At 34.4% G+C, this 22,247-nt stretch overlaps 1 protein-coding gene across 2 annotated transcripts; it reads right to left on the reverse strand.

Moving 5' to 3' along the window:
- Positions 1-3,254: 3,254 nt before the first annotated feature.
- Positions 3,255-19,842, reverse strand: LOC127724117 (uncharacterized). 2 transcript variants are annotated; one of them, XM_052230973.1, is made up of 4 exons: positions 19,740-19,842; positions 18,568-18,631; positions 11,008-12,112; positions 3,255-9,411 (listed from the first exon to the last, which is right to left on the reverse strand). In XM_052230973.1, the coding sequence occupies exons 3-4, from the start codon at positions 12,096-12,098 to the stop codon at positions 5,142-5,144; spliced, it is 5,361 nt and encodes a 1,786-aa protein (XP_052086933.1). In that variant the 5' UTR covers positions 12,099-12,112; positions 18,568-18,631; positions 19,740-19,842; the 3' UTR covers positions 3,255-5,141. The 2 variants fall into 2 exon arrangements, with proteins under 2 accessions (XP_052086933.1, XP_052086934.1); XM_052230974.1 differs by lacking the exons at positions 18,568-18,631; positions 19,740-19,842 and having other exon boundaries at positions 11,008-12,126.
- Between the last annotated feature and the right edge of the window lie 2,405 nt (positions 19,843-22,247).

Below are 22,247 nucleotides of genomic sequence, written 5' to 3' on the forward strand. Positions count from 1 at the left end.
ATGTAATATTAAATCGTATCCCGGAAAAGCAATTTCCGAATTTAGATTTCAATGTGGATATCTTTGTAAATAAAGTTTCAATTTACATTGATATCAGGGGCGGATTTAGTGGGGGCACAGGGGGCCGCCCCCCCCCCTTTTGAGGGAAAGATTTGGTTGATTATATAGGGAATCACTGAAGCATGACTGGAGCGGGACCCCTCTTAGGAAATTTCTGGATCCATCACTGGATATTGATAATGATTGAAAACATAATACATTGTCGAAGACACAAATGCAAGCCGGATTTATTTAGCAAGTCTTACTGTTATACAGAGACATAGTATACATTGTCAAGGTCGTATAATAGAGGGGGCAATGCCTTTTTCTGTTAACCTGTTTAGGGCTATTTCAAGGTGTTGTTCCTGAACTGTTATTTGAAATATATATAATGTTAACTGTTTTCAACCCACTGTCTGTTATCTGTTCTGTCGACATTGGCAATGTTGTTAACTGTTTTATATAAAAATGGGAATCCTGTTATCTGTTACTTGACACTTAAAGTGTTCACTGTTTTTGACATCATTTATTTCAATTTTCATTTTTTTCCGGAAAAAATGAAAATTATCAGTACTAAGAGCTAGAGGTCATCATGCCATCCATCCTCTACTTTCAAGAGGTATAATTAAAGGAGAAATGCTTCGCTTGAAGAGACATGAGGCGAAATATACCAGAGGGACATTCAAACTCAAGAGATGTACGAATGATCCAGTAGATTTGCAAACACAATATGCGTTATTTTCTGAACGCCTTATAGGGGAAATAAAGAAAATGAAATTAAAAACTGTTATGCAGGAGGCGACTGCAAAACAAAGAAATGGCACATTAATGTTTAAACCCAAATATGTATTACAGTCACCTCACTTAGTATTCTCCGCAGTGTTTTCAAGACAGAAACCACATTTAAAGAACAATATTTTAAAACATTGGGATAAATCAAAAGATGAAGAACAGGCAAAACTTTTATTTGATAACAGACCTCTTTTCCCTTGCCATAGGCATAAAACCTGGAAAGACACAGTAACATCTGCAACTCGTGGTAATCAACATGTTGCAAATTATCAAAATATATTCTGCTTGTTAAATTGATAAACATAATTATGGACAGAAAAGAAAGAGTATAGAAAACTCCAAAGTATTAGTCAAACAGATCACAAGGTGTCGAGCGCCTTGTACTTCTATACATATATTTTCTCAACCTCAAATTCTAGTCAGAGTTGATATGTTCCTGTTAATTACAAGACTATCATCATCGTTAAAGAATTTTGGACACGCCAAACGATAGTAGATAGTTTATTTATGCAGTTATTGATATACATACCTTTCCGAATCACGTGATAACAACCCCTATTTTTCTGGAATTTCTTATTGCTTATGTTTTAATTTGAAGTTTTGCCATTGTTTGCATGTGTCTTGTTAATTTTGTGTGTATACTGAAAGTTGTCTCGGCCTTATATTATTCTTTCCACTGGACGTTAAGCAATTAACAATCTATCAATTATGTATAATCCTACAAGGCTTCTGGAAGTTCAATATTTTGATATTTTTTTTATATAAAAACGCATAAAAATTCGACTGTTATCATTCAAATGTTGACCAAAATCAACTACTCTGCATGGACATGAAATTACAGTCGGTTGTTGGCATAAGACCATAGAAGAATTGATTCACTCGGGCAAGGTCTCCACTGATAAGAGATTCGGTGTTAAGAGAGCTTCTTTTCCCCAGTGCATTCTTTTCTATCATTTATATCTTGTGCCAAATATTCTCTTTTTTTTTTTTTATTAATTTAGCATCACTTTATTCTTTTTGTCTACCATTCTCTTTTCTGTTAATCCAAATGCAGACCTTCCTATTTGCATGACTACACACTATCATAAAAAGACATAATTCTTAAAGAACAACAGGAATTCCCCCAAAATACTGGAAAGACCTCATCAACCACCAACAGTCTCCCCGACTTCTCCGACCCCCCCTAAACCCCCAAAAAAACTTACAAAGACCAACTCTGTCTCAAACGTCACAGAAACATGTAGTTTCAACATCTGCATCGAGTATGATACAACATTTCTCCACTTCAGACAATTCAATTTTCAAATTTCGATGTTTACCGAGCGATTTAAATATTTTAAATGTAACTGTCTATATTATAGAAATCGTTTCGCACAAGATTCGGCGGTGGAATCTGTTTCTCTTAATGATTTGAAGACGATATCTTAACTTTTTCAATGATCTACAAATAGATGTGCTCTCAAAAAAGAAAAATCAAAAGAAAGATAGAAAATTTGACGTCTATCATATTTGAATTTTGACAAATGAATTATCAAACGAACTCCATGTTGCTCATAAAAACTTTTTATCAGCCGCTCGGGGAATGTATTAATCGGCTAATGATTAGAGAAGTTATGGTTTACATATGAGATAACTACGAAGGTTGGAACCCCCCTTTTTTTGGCCGATCAATACATTTGAATGGGAACATATGGTTGGAACCCCCCTTTTAAAAATGGCTGGATCCGCCCCTGCCTTCCGGAGCAACTGATATCACCACCGGTTTCTTGTTGGGTTCGTGTTGCTCGGGCTTTAGATTTTATGTCGTGTTTGTATACTGTTGTTTGTCTTTCGTCGTTTTTCGTTTGTACTATGATTTTCTCGGTATATCTTCGACTTATGAGTTTTGACTCTCCCTTTGGCATTTTCCGCCTCTTTTTATTGCTAGTAGAATAATGCCGGATTCATCTATTTATCTGTTAACAGGCAAACTGGAATTGGTCGTGCATATTTCTGACAATCAACAGCTTTATTAATATTTTTGGGGTTGCTTTTATATATGAATAGTACTGTAATATTCAATCTAATTAAAATATAGAACTCGGATTTCGTTCGTTATACTGTATACTCGTATGCAGTATAACGAAATCCGAGTTCTATATTTTAATTAGATTGTGTAATATTGTTATAAACGATGAGTTTTATCTATGTGATGATACCTTTCAAGACTCTTGATTTTGTTATGTTGGCATAATTTTCTGTTAACGCAAGCAATGCTATGTGTGCTGAACACTACCACCGAACGATCATACATTCAACACCGACCTGATGTTCTGTTTTGGGTTTTTTATCAACCAATCAGTAAGCCCGTACTGAAATATCAAATTAACTGAACTAATGGTGTTTTCCTTGTAACATGTTACTCTTTGAGACAATTGTAAACGCTGGAAAAAATAATTTATTAATAAAACAAAAACTTAAATAAACTTCTCTTTATATGTTGTACAATATTGAAGGACAGTAAACAATATTGAAGGACAGTAAACAATATTGACCGCATTCACCCTTCATGGGTTCTCCTAACTCAACCTTTTCATACTTTTCTTCACGCTACAACCGCCTTAAATACAGTTCAGTACTGTATAACTAGATGGTGCTGTTGATACCTGTTATCACGATAACATTAAACGATCGATCTCTTTCGGTCATACTCGATTGACAGATATTCTTTAGACCTCAACTGAACACCAGTCGCGACTACTTGGCCATTCTCACTACGTCATTATAGGCGTAGCAAAAATAAATGAGTAGTTACGATTGTAAAGTACATGCACGGTTCGATAAAATATCTTTCGATCATTTGATCAGACTTTCAAAACTCATTCAATCTTACTAATTAAACGATCGACAAAAACTACAACAAACACTGATCTTTAAATGGGGTTTTTAAAAAGCGGTTTTTTAAGTCTCTTTCAAACGAAATCTCAACTTTCATAGTCACATTCATTCAGCCCGATATTTAAAATACACATAAAAAAAATACTTAAAACTGTTGGAAAAAAACATTCAATTAAAAACAGTGAGAAATTGCACAAATAAATGTTTACAACGCATTCCGCTCTAACCATTGTATTTTGCTAATCCCTGTAATTTCAAATACTAGAATACCTTTCTATATGATACATGTGCGCCACTTTTAAACCAATAAATTGTGAAATTTACTTTTAATTAAGGCAGATATTAGTCATCTTATCTTTAAAATGATTACCCTCGTGAAATGGTAAAATCTAAAGAATAAAAAATAGGATCAAAGGAGAAAAAAAATATAAGGTCACAATTTTGGACGATTGAATTCGAACATCAAAGAGTAAGAAATCAAACAAAACACGTTTCAGATGTTCATAAGACAGTACCCGTCAAACAACAATATTGATATTTTTGGGGTTTTTTTTTTAGACATGTTGGCATTAGGGCTTTAAACTGCTTACATTTTGAGAAAAAAAACATAAAAAAAAACTGTCAAAATAACCTCATTTTGAGATCGTGTCATACATTTAGATATGAGCAACAGCTTTACCCACAAAGATATTTTGCTACAAAATGTGATTTACAAAGTTGATGTATGCAGTGGCGGATCCAGGATTTTAGGTTTGGCGGGCGCAAACTTAAATTTGAGGCGAGCGGTTCGAGGCGAAACAAATTTTTTGAGGTGAAATTATCGAAATATTCTTTATTAAGCTGAGGACAACCCATGCTTTGCAAATTTATGGGGGCCCGCACGCCCGCCATCCCGCCTAAATCAGCCCCTGGTATGTAAAATATCGTTTTAAGGAAAGCCGTTGCTGATAATATTTTGACCAATAACCATCATCGCCTGAAATGGCAATTTTAGTTTAAATACGTAAATTTAGAGATGTTGAAGGTCACAGTGACATCACATGAGACCTTTCAACAACACTTGAGTGTCCAGCTTATCTTAACCTTTTCATTTATCAATAAAATTAAAATCATTTTGAAAGGCTTCAATAAGTTTACTATTTTTGCAATTTCAGACCCTTAGATTATCTCCTATGAATAAAAATCTTAAAACGTGTTTTGTTTGATAAAGAATGTCTTTCATTCTAAAGAAACAATCTTGGTTTCACTTTGAGGACTTCGTAAAACATTTTGTCAATAACATTTTCAATGAAAAATATAAAAGTGTAATAAGATATTGAAAATGCTTCACTGATCACTATATTAACTCAATGAAAATTATGAAAAATATCTTTTTTTTTCATTTTCGCGTTTATGTCGAGTTTCAGCGTAGTGGAGAAATTGTCAACATCTATTTAATACAAATAAGACATGTCTAGTTTTCTTTTGCGTCTGACTTCCTCCAAAGCTTTTTCTTGAGTCTTTAGTTCATCCCTTAAACGTTTTATTCTTTCAGATGCACTTTCAGTCTTTGGAGCGTCTTCTGTTCTAGCAACTTTGTTTGCTGAAGGACCACTGTCCGTATCTTTTGATTCATCTCTTTCGCCTAATCCAGAAAACTCGGGTTCAGTTTTTACTGTTACAGTGTAATCATTATTACCTTGTTCATCTCCGTATCCTGTAGTTACAGGTTCGCTTTTCACTCTGTTCATTGGAAATGTCGTATGCGCAGAAGTAGTTGTAGCGGAAGTCCATCCCGCAAATGATGAGGTTGCCACGCTAGAAGTATTTGGCGTTTGTCTAGTAACAGTGGCCGACGGGTTTGATCTGGCCAATGATAAAATGGATGTATTTGTTTTATCCGGTAAAGAGGCCATATGCTGTTTTGTTACTAGTTTAATTGCTTCATTAAGTGGTGTTTTCTGATCACATTCTAGAACGTAAGCTTTGGGTTTATCAGCTTTATTGATAGTTGGAATAAGTATAGTTTTACTGCCTAGCTTTATCATCATAAATTTGTTGCCTTGTTTATCAGTGATCGTTTGATCAACTTTTGAAACTGTGTCTGTTGGATTTGGTAACATTCTTCCAGGTCTGATTGCCACCGAAATTGGCGGTACAATTGCACTTTTTTGTGCAGAAGTAATAGCATTAGGTTGAAGAGATAAAGACTTAGCGTTCTGATGACTTTGACCAGATTTAATTGGGGATGACTTCTTTTGTCGTCTTTTTGCCGATGTATAAATACGCTTTCTTATACATATTTTATTAGATTTCATTGCTTTTCGAACAATTCTTTCACATAATCTTTTTACAACAGGTCTCCTACATTCGAGGGAACACCGAGATTCAACTGTCGATCCGTCGTTTAAGCTCTGGAGAACAACAAAACAAGGTTCCCTGAGCCGATCATCTTCCTTAGCTTCTTTATCTAATCTCACGTTTGCGCGTTCAACATTACAATCAAACTGATAAGCAAAATATCTAGACTGTTCTTTGTCGACTTTAGACCGAGTTACCTCCCTAGAAAGTCCATTTTGTGTATCAGCATCATTCTGCCTCAGCGAAAAAACAGAATCGATTAAAATACCGTGACTTTCTGTATTTTCTTCGCAGTTAAACTCACAATCTGTGTTAGATTTTTCCACCACAGGAAGAGAAGTAGCTAAACGACTCACGGTAGCAATGCCTTGGCTACGTGATCCGATGATTGGCACACTAAATTGAGAAGTCGTATTGACTTTACTCAACTTGATGACTTCACCATCTTTTGAAGTGAAAGGCAATTTGACAGACCGATTACCTCTATACTGTTGATTTAATAAATCACGTGGGTATTCTGATGTCGAATCATTCTCTACATAATAATGAACATCTTGACTCACCAGTGTTGTCTTTGAACAATTATTTTGCACAGGTGCCATTTCCGGTTTATTAGAACGGATGTACATCTCAGGAAGTTCCTTTGTTACAGTTGTTGTTTTCAACGGTCTAGCAGCAGAAAAACCAATCGATTGTTTCAATGCATCACATACGGTAAAGGTTTTCAATGGCGAAACAAAAGTCGTGTTTTCCAGTGTCGTACTTTGCTGATGTAGTCCAACTCCTTTTGGAAGTATAGATACAGAATTGTTAGATTGCGTATTAATGACCTTAACAATAATGGGCGGCCGCACAATCACTTCTTTAGTCGGGACCGCTAAATGACCAGTTGTAGTTGGTGGGTTGGAGGTAAAACCTGGAGAAATTGCTTTTACAACACATTTTGTAAGATGATTAGCTGTCGATAACATTTGTTTTTGTGAACTTACTACTTTTGTGTTATCCTTTTTGTTGGTCTGGTTGAAAACTTCCGGCTTATCACTTGTCTTCTTTAATAATTCTAAATTTTTTTGAAGTACTTCTCTCGTTTTCTCGAGAACACTTTCAGCAGAAACTGTTGCTGTTTGTTTGTGCACGGTTTTTGGAAGGACAGAAACAAGTTTGCCGAAATTTTGGAACGATGTATTACTACTGCTTATAATGTTAGATGAACGTATCTGACTGCTTGTTATTTGGTTTGTCAAATTACACACAGCAGTGTTAACTGTTGCAGATTCTAGTAAAGACTTTCCAGTTTGCATCAACACTTTTCCCTGAACAGTTTTAGCTGGAACACTTTTCGATGATGGTACCAATACAGAAGACATACTATAATTTTTTGGATAAACAGTAATTACTAATGGGTTTTGGTTAGGATTTGTAATTTTTTCATCGTTGTTAACATCGCTAAAACTGACACGCGGATGTGTTCCCGTTTTTACTAACTGACAATGATAAGGTCCTGTACTAGAAGTATCAGTGCTGGGCGTCGTAGCTGAGAAAGGACTCGTAGAAAGTCTTATTTGTTGGCAATTTGATGTCGTGACATTTGTATAGACAGGATTTCCAGCCATCGAACTTTGTTTACATATTGTCGTGTTTTCAACAGTTCGTCTGTTGATAACATCATTTTCTCTTACAATTTTGACTTTTGGAAGTTCAAACTTAAATAACTGAACATTGTTTGCGTTTGGATTTGGATTTGACAATGAAGTTGGTATTAACATTGGTCTTAACGTTCGTTTGATCTCTGTCCGCATTGCACTTGGAACATTTAGTTTCGTCGGCACTACAGTTGATTCGTTCACTTGAGAGGGTATTGCAATTGCAACATTCGGTTTCGTCGGCACTGCAGTTGCAACATTTCGTTTCGTCGGCACTGTAGTTGATACATTCACTTGCGAGGGCATAGCAGTTGCAACATTCGGCTTTGTTGATAGTATCGTTGAGAGAATCGGCTTCGTATGACCAGCAACAGCGATAGTTGGTTTACTGTCATTATTCTTGAGATTTTGTGCTCCACAAGAATTTAATGTTACCATAGGTCCAGCTATTGTAGATTTCATCGAATTATCAACAATAAGTTCCGGATTTGCATTTTTATTCCTAAAGAGATTATTATTGTATTTCCCAGAATGCATTGGACGATTGCTACTTGGCATAACATTGGTGATGTTGGAGGTTTCTAACCGATTTGAAGACTGTGCTACAGAATTATCAGTGTTGCATATCTTCAAAGAATCAGAAACAAACGATTTCAATAAACTTGTAGCACATGTAGGGAATACTGACGCGTTTCCTATTAAGCGGGGGGTTTGTGTTCCTGCACAATCTACTAAAGTTGTTTGTGTCGAAGAAACTACGGAGGTTGGACGCACAACGACAATATTCGGGTCTAAAGGATTAGTTGTGTGGTGAATTTTTATCACCGAATTCGAAGTCGAGGCATTGTTTTTGATGGCAGTTGTTTTTTCTGTAGTGTTCGGTGGTTTCGCTTTGTTTGTAGATACATCCGTTGTGCTACTTAATGACTTGGACACTTTGTTCAACCTTGTTTTCGTCTTTGAACCAGGGCTTGTTTGAAGATCTTTTTTGTCAGTTGAATCCGTGCAAAGAGATAAATTTGGACTGTCTTCAAAATCCTTCAGTGTAATTGGTTTATTTATCTCTGTCTGGTAAAACTTTTTGTTATTCTTGTTAGCAAATAGAAAGACAGGTGTTGGATTAGTAAAACTGATGGTATGTTCTGTTTTTGATTTCTGGTTCTCACTCAGTTCCTCGTTTTCAGAACTGCCAACTCCATGATCAATTTCATCGTCCCTCTGAATACATGCATCATTTATTACCCGTTCAATTACATTACTTTGACTGTCGTTATCATTTCTACTTTTGGATGATATTTCTATTTTATTCACATCAACTTTTACTTTTTCGGTTGACATTGTACCATCTGGATTTCGGTTTGTGTCATAGTTTTTCTGTTTTATTGCTGTGCTGTTCTCCCTTCCATCAAACTTTAATTCAACAGGTGTGTTTCGTTTTACAGTTTCGGATGACTGTTTCTCATCACAACTTTCAAATGAATCTTCGGCTTGTGGTAGAGGTGGAAACTTGCAAGCAAGCTGCTTCGTAATTTCGGGAAATCTAATATAACAATCTGTACTAATTGAAGTTTCCTCTGACTGATCTTTATCTGTATCTTTTTCATTATCAGGTGATGTTCGTTTTATAGGCTCGTCGGCAGAAAATTTCGATCTGCTAAGCTCTTCTGTCGATATTTTGTCCTTTTCCATACTTTGTGCTGGAGGCAATGCAAACGAATCGCTGAAAAAGCAAAGTTTGATTTATATTAATTCATTTTGTTTTTTACACTGTTGTCAATTTGAAAAGCGGATTATTATGGAGTTACATCCCTTTTAAAAAAAACTTTATATGAAAGTGAAAGAACGTAACATCACACTTTGCATGAAGTTGCATAAAGCGCAGAGGCGTTTCTTGCTAAAATTGTGATCGTCACTTGTTTTTATTTCGTATCAAGTTTTCAAAAACAGCATTTAATTTTTATTTTTGCACATCTTCGAAAAAAAATATATATACATGTTATGGCCGGGATTCGAACTCATGCTACTATATATATAATTCGTCTAAAAAACAGCCAAACAATGTTAGATCTCTAAATTTGCGGAAGCAAATTTTTTGTTCTTCCCTGGCCGGGATTCGAACTCATGCTACTGAGATATCGTGGCACCAAATCGCCTTGCACTATGCCCGACGCGATAGACCACTCGACCACCTAGGCTCGACAAAAATCAAGCTTTCGATGGTCGGGTGTTACCTTTCCTCGTCAGTTTTTATCTAGCGTCGTAACACAGTACATAATATATAAGGCATGAAGATGGAATATTACAGATCAGCTGAATTATCTATCGTAGAGGATCTTAAAGAATAATGTAGGATGCAGTCACAGAAATAATTATATTATAAGTACGTCTGAACCAGTGACAACTCTAAGACAGATGTTATCCATCGGATCACCAGTGATGGTGATACAAGGCTGAAAACACATTCTGTATACATAAATCGTCTAAATTCGTCGGTGAATATGAATTTGACAGCTAATACCACTTTAAGCGTTCAAAATAAATATACATTCCAGAACGGATAACGAGTTCACGTACATCGGAATCAAACGTTTGAAAAAGACCTTTCTTTAAATTTTTGTCCAGTCATAAATTTAAAAATTATTAATAAACTAAGATTTTAAATCCGACAAGCAAAGTTGGCCTAAGATTTATTTGAATATTATGTTTCAAAATTGGATTCTTTTTGGTCATATAGGTCCTCGACTGTTTCGGTTTTTATACATCCTTTGCTTTCAAATACTCGGATTTGAGCGTTCATGATGAAGGTAAATCCAGAGAAGCGCTTCCGACTATTGACATTTATAAAGATTAAAGTGATGTTTCCAATTATCTAAAGACCCGTTTCCTTATTTTCATCGCTTTGAAACTTGGAATCGAGTGAAGAAAACATGCAAAAAAGAGGAGTTTCTGTTGCCAACGCGCCTGGTCTCATTTGTTTGAAACTTGTGCAACTTAGACTGTCCCTGAGGACTGTCCTCTAGACAATGAGTGTCGACTGCCTGATTTTAGGATGTTCAAATTAAGGAAGTGTCGTACCAAAATTCAAGAAGAAATGATGCGCCCTGTACGTGAAAGTTGTAACTCACAAGGACAATGTTAGGTTGATTTTGTTCTTTTTATGCCCTTTTGATTTGTGCTCTAAATGATTTGGAGTTATTTTTTGCTTTCCGGGCATATTTCGAACGTATCTGATGAGGATTATTCGAGAAACAAGTGTTTTATTTACATATATTGATATCATATTATTTTCTAATACAGACGCTTATACCATGTATACCTGCTTTCACTGAATTTTGCCTTAATCTCAGCAGAAAGTTGACTTCCTTGTTCGCTTTCCCCGTCATCTTTTTCCCCGTCTTCACTTCTTTCGTTGTCAATATCATCCACTTCCATATAAAAAGATCCATCATTACTGTCATTATTTGACAAAGAGAACGACATTATGGAATCTAAAGATGTTGGTGTCGAGGGTTGACTGTTGTCAAGTTGCACGTGACTTTGAGCAAAATTTTCGTTCTCTTCACTTACATATTCAACGTCTCTTTCGGCAGTGTCCATTTCTAATGTTGTTTCTGTTTTCGTAGCATCAGCAATTGGCAATGTTTCCGGACGAAATTTTATAGTACAAAGTTCTGTTTTATCTACAATGTGTGGACTAGATGATTTTTCGGTTTGAGTAGATAACATAATATTTTCCTCGGTTATGGTCAAAGGTTCGGTGGATGGAATACTTGATGAAACTGTTGATACCAATGAACCTGATGAGAAATGTTCTGTTGATGAAATACTTGAAGGAATTATTGATGCCAAAGTACCTATTGGGCTGTGTTTGGTCGATGATGTACTTGATGAACCTGGTGATGCAAATCTACCTTTTGTGATATATTCAGTAGAAGACGAACTAGATAAAACTGCTAATGACAATTTAACTGGTGGGGTATTAGATTCATCATTGTGACACGTTGTCGGAGTTGTCACCTTATTTATCCCTGTTGACAGAGAAGTGATAGACAGACTAACCGAGTTACTGTTCACAGAAGATACTACGTGAGTTGGTAATGGTAGGGTTTCAGATTTTGTTGCCGATTCTTTTGTATAATTCAGATCTGTCGATATTTGTGACAAAGAACACAGTTTTACTGTGGCTGTGGAACCAACAAGACAAACATCCGCGATTGAATCCATATCCGTAAGGTAAGGTAACTCTGTAGATGAAGTCGAGTTTCGCATAGCAGGATGTGAAGAAGTTGCTTTAGCCGAACTCCATGTTAAGCCAATTTTGTCTGAAGCTGCTTGCAATGAAGGTGGGCCATCTGGAGACGAATGTTGGACCGGGATCTTTTCTAACAACACCACACTTTCCTCCATGTCTATAATGCAGTCTGAAATTATAGAATAATGGATATGGACATGATCATACGCATTTAAATATTAACATTCTTGAAATGCAAACCTAAATATGTTCATGTAAAACTCATTACACATCGCAAGCTGCAACCAAGGATTTTTTTTTAATATTTATACCCAAAAAAGGGGTCTTTATTACCACATCCTTATTCTCTAACCGTGCAAAAATATGCCATTTTTATATTCATTTCATCCTTTATTGCAATCGATCATGTGTGCTTGTCGTTTAAATACCTAGGTGGGCATACCAGTTGGTGTATCTCAATCTAATTTAGCGTTCATAAATTATCAAAAAATGCTAAAAGTGGGAAAAAATTGTCGTTTTATTTATTAAATGTACCTACTAAAATAGTCAAGTGACGATTTCTGTCGCGTTGACATTTTTGGCAGAACTTGTTGATCATTTATGCTGTTAAGTTTTTTTTAACGTATTATTATTAACTGTATCTAGATAATTGCCAAAAAACCGCAAAATTTGGAGTGAACAAATCGTCACAAAAAGGCAATCCCTCACACAAGGAGACGGTTGACGATGTCCTTTATTTGATATATTTTTAGATTATAAGTATCTTGCTTATCGTTTTTGTTGCTTGCAGTTTCTCTCTATCTTTTCAATTAGGACCTTTCGTGTTCAGTATTTTTGTTATACTTATTTTTTTTTATAGTTTCCAAGATGTTTGATACAACCCGCAAGAAAAATTATGTGGAAAAATCGTTATTAAAGACGAGAAAAAAATCCTTTAAGGCGGCTATATACAACTTTGTATATTACAACTGTAGTTCAAGTTGTGAAAAACATATTATGTATAAACTAAACTAAACGCCCATACCATATTACAAAGAAACTAAGGAGAAGGGTCATTTTTGGAGCTTTTATGGTACAGAAAATTAACAAAGAGTAAATATTGTGTTCGATATTGTTAAAAACAATTTCTAAACTTCAGAACAATAAATGGGAACGGGAATATGTCCATGGGACACAGATGATGCCTCCGCTTGTATATCATATAAAGTTAAAAGGGACACTACCCAAATTTGTATTTTATCTGAGTTTTGTTGAAAAAGTATCGTGTATACAAGTTTCATAACATTTGGTAATGGCAAACTTATAGAGAACGGAAACGAAATTTCAGCATGTTTTCCATTTGTAAAAGGACATAACTCTAGAAGAGTTAAAGTGACACCGCCAAAATTCAAACCTGATCTCTCTTTTGTGATAATAAGCAATGTGTATAAGTTTCATAGCATTTGGTCGAGGCAAAGTAAAGTTAGAGAACTGAAACGAAAAAAATCAGCAATTGTAAACAAGCATAACTCTGGAACAGTTAACGTGACACCACCAAAATTCAAACCTGATCTCTCTTTTGTGGTAATAAGCATTGTGGATAAGTTTCATAACATTTAGTCGAGGCAAAGTAAAGTTAGAGAACTGAAACGAAAAATTCAGCATTTTTTTCATTTGTGAAGGGGCATAACTCTAGAAAGGTTAAAGTGACGCCACCAAAATTCAAACTTGATCTGTGTTTTGTGTTATAAGCATTGTGTATAAGTTCATAGCATTGGGCTAAGGAAAACTAAAGATAGAGAACGGAAACCAACTTTGGGACGTACAGACGGACAAGGGTAAAAATAATGCCCCCTCCGCTACGGCGGGGGCATAAAACGCTTTCAGAAAACGTAAATATAGGGCAAGCCTTGTATGGTACAATTTGACTGTGAAAATAATGTCATAAACGAGATTTTTCAAATTTTAAGCAACAATTGGCTTATACATTATTAGTAACATTTTAACTACATTAACAAGAGCACAAGCGTCACCAAAACCTTTTTTTTTGTCAGTGAATAGAAGTCAAACAAGAGGCTCATGAGAGCCTGATATCGCTCACCTGCAATTTCAGTTTCAGGCATTTGACTTATTTGAAGATCTTACTTTGCTGAACAATTTTGTCATTTACACTTTCTCTCTTTCTATAATAATATTAAAGATAATACATAACCCAAAACTGTAAAATCTCTATCTATTATAATATTAAAGAAAATAACCAAAAACAGTATAATTCAATAAAAATAAACTATTTCCAACAGTAGCCCAACAATGGGTTGTCGAACTTTTCTGACATTTTCAAAACATATAAATCATGACCCACTTTAATTCCCTTTCACTTTTGCTCTAACTGTTGTAGTTTTTGAGATATATTAAGCCAAAAACTGCATTTGACCCCTATGTTCTATGTTTAGCCATGGCGGCAATCTTTGTTGATGGATCAAAACTCCGGATACATTTAACAAACTAGATAATCCTAAGGAACATTCAGTTAAAGTTTGAAGGTATTTGGCCCAGTAGTTTCAGAGGAGAAGAATCTTGAAATAGTTTACAACGACGACAGACGACGACGACGGACGACGACGGACGCCAAGTGATGGCATAAGCTCACATGGCCCCCCAAAGGGCCAGATGAGCTAAAAAAATGCTGTGTGAATATCTTCTTGGGTGACGGTTATGCTCTGTATTATTTGTAAAGCATATATATGGAAGTAAAAAATGTCAAGATTTCTCGTAATTTCGCAATTTTACTGAATTTCCCGTAATTTTAAACAAATGAAATACGCCTGAATTTAGAAGTACTTTGAACATAAATAGTGCCTTTCCTATCTTCATAGGTTTTTTCGTCTATGTTTACTCTCTATTTTCAGAATAACTCGCCTGAAGCCAGAATTATTGGCCGGCACGCAAAGCACTTTTTAATTGTCAATTTATCTAGGATACTTAGACAAAACCTGCAAAAGCACTTACATAATATGTTTTACGCCATCTGCATTAGCTAGAGTGTCCTTAGTAACTTTATATTTTTTTGTCGTACAGAAAGGCGATTTATATCTTGTTCCATACCCAACCGTCATTCATCATATTTCACTTGTAAACAAGGTAAATAAATCGCCCTAACCGGAGAAATTACATCTGAGATTTAACCGACTGCATGGTTTTCGTTAATTCCGCGAGCTTAAAAGGTGGAGAAGCAGCAAACACCAATATATCGACTAGGCAAGGGATCGAACTCCACAAGCACGTGAGGCGATCGCTACACAAAATGTGGCAAACAGGCTCTGAGATGTTGCGTTCGCAAGGTACCATTGTGTTTAAAAAAGTTTTAAAAAATCAAATTAAAGGTATCTTCGCTCCTGAAAAAATTGTCTAATTAAAATGAAGGTAAAGTATAAACAACTAACCTTGAAGAAAAACAATCTTGATAATAATTATTGAATTGTTCTGGTATTAGAATATTTCTACATGAAATGCTTGGGTTTGAGCTGTCCTGATGAAGGTAAATCAAGAAAAGCTCTTCGGACGCACACTTAATATATATATATACATGTAGGTGTATTTCCCTTTTCTGGCAAACAGTCTCAGAGGAGTTGCGTTTACATTTACACTGTCTTTGTGTTACGATAGTAAAAAAAGGTAATTTTAAGCTTTATAACTCTCGTAAAAAATTACAAATCAAAATTCCGACGGAGTATGGACAAAAGAATATGATGATACTAACAACGGATCGCCATGATAAAGCGCAGAGGCGCATTGCATTAGCGGCAATTTTTACAAAATCCAATCTTTCATTTGCGCCAAAAAATAAAAACTACATTTGCACCATTTTACAGGTAACATATACCGAAAAGGTTTGAATATTCATTTCTACATCGTGAATAAGATTTTTTGACAGAATTCCCCCAGGCACCTAAGTAAGTTCATACTCATTTCTAATATAAAACTGAGAGTCACTTATGTTTAAAACTATATAGTGTTCACATGTTTGAACTAGGTGTCAAGATGGACATTGTCAATTAAGATACAAATTCCGAGTTGGTTTTCTCAGATGGATTGTTTAAGATTATTCTGTCGGGGCTGTTTCTAGCCGACTATACGGTATGTTTTTTTTTGTTTTTGAAGGCCGTACGGTTGCCTATCATTGCTTTCATCCACTTCATTTTTGAACTTTGGTGGATAGTTGTGTGATTGGCAATCTTACCACATCTCCTTATTTTTATATACTTTAGATGAAATAATTTTTTTATAACCACACATACCGGTTATCAAATGTACAGGAGTACATTCGAGCCGTTGCTTACAAGTCTTGTGTCAGAACAAACTTTAGGTTTTACTCTAGTGTATAGTGTTTTCTTTAAGGTTTTATGGTCTCGTTAATTTATAACAGAACTGTGTTAACATTATCATGAAAAGTCTCTTATCAAGAACTTATCAGTGTATGGTGCTTTCATTATGGTTACGATGACTGATTACGGAGGAATATATTTTTTGTATGCAATCAAAAACTGTGTTTTAAAGATATTATCAAAAGTGCCTTTTGAATTACACTATTTCTATACTATTTACCTGTATTATTGGCGTAAATGAAATATGGTTTGTGACGCAAATGAAAGACCATTTTGGCGCAAATGAAATGCCAATTGGCGCAAAAGCAAAGAACCGCTTAAAAGCGCGGATTAGAGGTGGTGTTAAACACAAGCAATGAATTTCAAAATTCATGATTTCGATTTTTATCAGTAACAATAACGATTTTTAGTTCCATGATTACAAAATTTAAAATCGTTACCACAATTTTTCAAATTTCAAATTTCAAATAGTAAAGAATTTGTTAACACAGATTTCTACTGGAACCAATATTCCGGAATTTTTTACTACGGATTTAATCCTAAAATCAGGGATAACTGATTTAATTCGTAATGACGAATAAAAAAATCTGTGATAAATAATTCGTCTTGATAACGGATTATACCGTTCATGACAGTAATTTTAATCCGTGATCAAGATTTTTTGTGAATCTATTATCACGAACTTAACCAAACTGTTATAACAATTTCCCCAAAGTCGTTCAAACGCTATATTTAATTCTTGATAACGAGTATTCGTGATAACGATTTTTTAAAGTTCGTGATAACCAAGTTAATAAGATTTCACGAATTAAAGAAACCTCTGATAACGCTTTTAATCCGTAACCAGGCATCACAGAAATCCGTGATAACTAATTCCTCAGATTCGTTATAACAAATTTACTCGTGATAACGAAATATAAAATTCGTGATGGTCAAATTACTTTAACCGAATCTGCACTTTATTAAAACGATTTGAAAAAATTAAGTTCACGAAAGAAAAGGAAAAGATACAAAACATGACACAAAAAAAAAATCAAAAATCGATATGAAACGACAATCACTTGGCCAAAAATAACAGTTTTCTTGTCGATGGTTTTTTGCGGTTACTTCGAATTTCTCCTGTAACAAAAAAAAACGAATCGCCATGAAAAAGCCCGGACAAAAAGTGGCGTTACACACCAACAAAGGAACAAAACAAACTAGAGGCTCTAAAGAGTCTGGTCGCTCATCTTGATACATGTGCAATGTCAATAATGGCCACCATTATAAACTCGAGTATCATCGTATAGTTTATAGTTTCTTTCTACTACAGTCATGACAGTTTTTTGCCATAAATGCAAAAATGTTAAAAAAAAATCATCATTTGAGGGCAATGCCTCCTATAAGGAATGAACTGGCAATGGCCGCGATTATTTTTATGTAGATCCTCTTGTTGATCATTTTTGCTTTTTGTAGTTTCTCGTTAGCTAAATTAGTTTATGCCAAAAATGTCCAAAAATTGATACGATTCCTCATTTCAGGGCAATAGCTCCTATAATGAGTTGACTTGATAGATTTTGTCTTGTTAATCATTTTTGCTATTCAAAGTCTCTCAATATCAAAAATTGGTATCGTCATTCTGCACATTTCTACTTCTGTCAGATTTTCTATATTGATAACGAGTTGATAGGCAATACAAGTTTACATGTCAAAACTATGTTCTATTTTTAGTCTTTGCGGCCATATTGGTTTGTTCATGAATTCGTGTGTGTGAAAAAGGTACATTTAGAAATTTGCAAAGATGTGTTATTCACTTATTGGCATATAATTGAACAGAAGAAACATGCTTATTCAATACGAAGAAAACGTCTTTCAAAAATGAGACAATGTGTCGCATTCCGAATTAACCCGAAATGTATACCATCCACAGAAATCCAGGTAAAATATTTGCTAAAAAACGCACTGTTTACCATAGTCACTTTCATATTGAAAACACGTTTGCCTTTCAGAGACCTTTCCATTCGGCCTAACCAAGCCCGAAAAAAAGTCCGTCAGACTTCAGAGCAATCTAGGACTCATGATTCATTCAGGCTATAGAAAAATAGAATAAAGAATACAACTTAGTAGTATGTTCAATTATGAAAGGTAAAGGGGCATGTAATAAAGTTTCTATGTTTTCTATGTTATGTATGTCAACAATAGGAGCACTCGAATACATTGACAACAGATATGGGTTTTAAGTTGAAAGTACGACAAAACATTGAGAGATGGTCATACTTACTATAAACATGATAAACGAATTCTGTAGTAACCTTTCCACTGAAAAGGACTGTCCCTTGTTTTATCTGCAAAATATAAGTAATTATGTAAGTTGTATAGTTATCTCATAAACAAAAAATAACTGTCTTTCGTCATTTGATTTTTTTTCTAAATTATATTGAAGGCAATACTTTAGTTTCTTTCCTTATTCTTATGAGTATTTAAGGCACCAATCGTTCATCTTTTGTGGGGGACTCTCCGGACAATTAATTTTTTTCATATTTTTTTTTAAATTAATAAACACAAACAAAGAGTTTCGGAATTCAACATCGTATTTTCTTTAAATGAAAACAACATATATTTGAAATTCACTTTCCTCTGCTAATACTCAGTTCCCACGGTAAATCACAACTTTACCTGTTAAAAAAATAGAATCTAAAAATTGTAATTTATACTGTAATATCTTAAACAGAACATACTCCCACAAAAGATGACGACTGGTCTGCACCTTAGCTGAAAATGAATATATTATATTTCACGCAGTTTACAGACGAGTTATTTTGGTTCCCAAGTCATCTTTTATACAAGCGACATATTCGTATGTATATCATAAGGTTCCGACTGTGCAATAGCAGATCGCGTAACTTCGTGTACTAACATATAAATACTCACTCAGTAAATAAAACTATATTTACAAAAACATATATAAGAAATTCAATGGATGACGCACATTTAGCACTTCATTCAGCTTTTTAGTTTTATAAAACAGTATATTGATAGCATAAATGTGGATCGGATTCACCGTAACATTAAATTTGAATTTAACTAACTACATTGTCATATCCGGCCAGTGTCAATAAGTTCGCAAATTTCATGTTTAATCTTTACCAAGGATTTGTATAGTAAACATATAAATACAATACTATACAAATCCTTGTTTTTACTAAATATGTAAATTCATAATACAAATCATAATTGTTTTTAATTCAATTTGTAATGCGTTGAGAAGTTCCTTAAATTATGTCAAATTTGTTTGAAAACTATAATACGTATTTTCCAATAGACGTAAACAGTTCCGGTTATTACGTTTACCTTTTGACCGTTCAAAAAGATATACAGATTAGGGAAATATTTGTCGTTTTACTCACATGTTCCGTATAAAAACATTGACATTTAAATAAATACTATATTTACTCTGATATTGTGCAGAAATTTCAACAGTAATGCATTAAATTAAATAAATTAAATGCATTGATATTTCTTACGACTGCGAGTTCATAAATATCCACAATGCAATATTCCGGAAATTTGTATTGATTATCTCCCTTTTTCCGAATGAAGAGTGTTCCGAATGGATTTATAAGAAACTTGCTGGTTTAGATGTCCTTGAATTGTTTTAATCTAAGCTGAAGTTGAAAGTGAATCTACACTTAAAAGAAGCTAGAAGAAAATTGTTTACATGTTAAGTTGTACAATATGTTCTCAACTGAATTAATTGTTGGAAGGAAAGATACGTTTAGGTTATTTGCATTTGGGGAGCAGTTGTTTTATCGCGACAGCTTCCTGTTGTATATTATCAGGTAGATTAAAATATGTGAAATACACTAACGCAGTTTTTATGAGATTCTTGAGTCAAACCAGGTATCGCGTTGACTCCGATCTTTATTGACAAGGACCCTAGATTATTTACTAATCTAGTATAATAATCCCGGCTACCGGGACTGTCAGCTTTCCTGCCGAAGGTCGGTGCATGGTTATCTCCGGCACCCCGCCTTCCGCCGCCAATAAAAATCTAGCCTCCACGAAGTGACCTGCCAATAGTACTTGTAGTGATGACAATGACGATAAACACAACAATAAATCAAGCAAATCATAGCTCATAACGTTTTCAAGGTCTGAAAAATCATAAAGGAATGTTACTGTAAAGTTTATTAATATAAGAGTTATTTATTGGGCATATGAAATTATCTTCTATATTATGCAAACACACGTCGGATTGAAATTTGTTCTGTGTACTTTTTAAATTGTTACATGATGTGTGAGTTTGGTGACGTGGGGGCGTTTTAGATTATTTTTGTTCTTCTTTTTATATTGAATTAAATTATGACTGCAAGCAATAATGTATTTAATTGTAAGACAATAGTTTCTAACTTCACGTTCATCCCGCATTTTTATCTTTCAAACGTTTTTTTACTGTTTTGCTAAGCTGACAATAAGTTGGGTATTGAAGGCTTATTTTTGCAATGTTAACAGGTCGACCTGACGAGTGATGACACCGAAATTCATTCCAATCGAATTTTTGTTTGTTCTAACCCAGTACAGTCGGAAATCTAGTAACAAAATATTACCTCCCCTGTATACAATGAAAACTAGATATATTCAATGTTTATCCCGTTTTAGCGAGGACGCTTTCAATTATAATATAGATTCACAGAAAAAAGTTCTGGCAAATAAGGAAAAAATAGAAACAAGTTTAAATAAAGACAAAACTTCCGTTTAATGTTATCATTTCTCTCCTTAAATAGCAAACGACAAGTACAGCAGTTTATAGGAGCTCAGTTTACCGCTTAATGTCAAATTGGTTTAAAAATTTTCTATGCGAATAAATTCCTGGAGAACCAACTTCAATTTATCTTTCTACTTGCTGTATGCCGCTCTGGAACATGCTAATTATTCGTATATATATATGCAGCTAGATCAGAGAAGTTCAAGGGGGGGGGGAGATCCAAAGGTTTGATATAAAGCAAAGATTTACACTTTTAAATTTAAGTTAAGCAAATTCAAACGGACCTTACCCCGACTTAAACATTGAATGTGAACAAATCGAAAAGACCGCAAATACATATACAAAAATCGAGATCTTTTCTTAAAATTTTATAAAAAATAATAAAAAGATTTCTACTTTATAAAAATAATTTTGAATCTCCACCGACAGACTTTTAAATTGTTATATTCATGAATTGACAATATTTCTATATTTCATATTCACTGGCGTGGCAAGAGCAAACCGGTGTACTCGAAAACTTACTTTTGAAATATAAGTATTTTTTGGGAAATGTAACAGACTAATGTAACACTCCAAAAATTCGTGAGCCGAAAGACCTTGAGATTTTGCTCGTACATGTACAAGATTTTTTCCATTTTTTTTTTTTTTATCAATATGCAGCAATATATAACATTATTTAGATTTCAGTTTCACAAGCTTCTAATCCATCTATCTCGATAAATACTGAACACAAAACATCGTGTATTCGCATGTATATTTCGAACAACACAGTTTAACAATTATATTCTTTAAAACGTACAATTGTTGTTTAGAAATAACTTTTGATCAGTATCGTAACCGGCATTGTTTTATTATTGTTTTTCTAGACCTTATCATTTGAAGAGTGAATTTATGTTGTTCTCGTTCACTAGATTTTCCACTGAGTACTAATACATATTGTACGATCAAAATCGAGGTTAAGTGTTAAAAATTCTAGTAACCAGCTATGGTACAGCAAAAGTTACAAAAAGATAAAACCAAAGACCAAATATCAAATATCAACTAGTGGCCTCGATGATTACAAATATTTATTTTTCAGGGCGGACGATGTTGCTGATTGCTGTCAAATATGCTTTATTAATTCCTGTTAATCTTCTTGTGTATTATTGTATAGCGAGTACGAATATTTGTACTTACAGAGGTAGGGGCTGTAGATC

This window comes from Mytilus californianus, unplaced genomic scaffold, assembly GCF_021869535.1.
Source record: "Mytilus californianus isolate M0D057914Y unplaced genomic scaffold, xbMytCali1.0.p SCAF_14, whole genome shotgun sequence".
NCBI classification, from domain to species: Eukaryota; Metazoa; Mollusca; class Bivalvia; order Mytilida; family Mytilidae; genus Mytilus; species Mytilus californianus.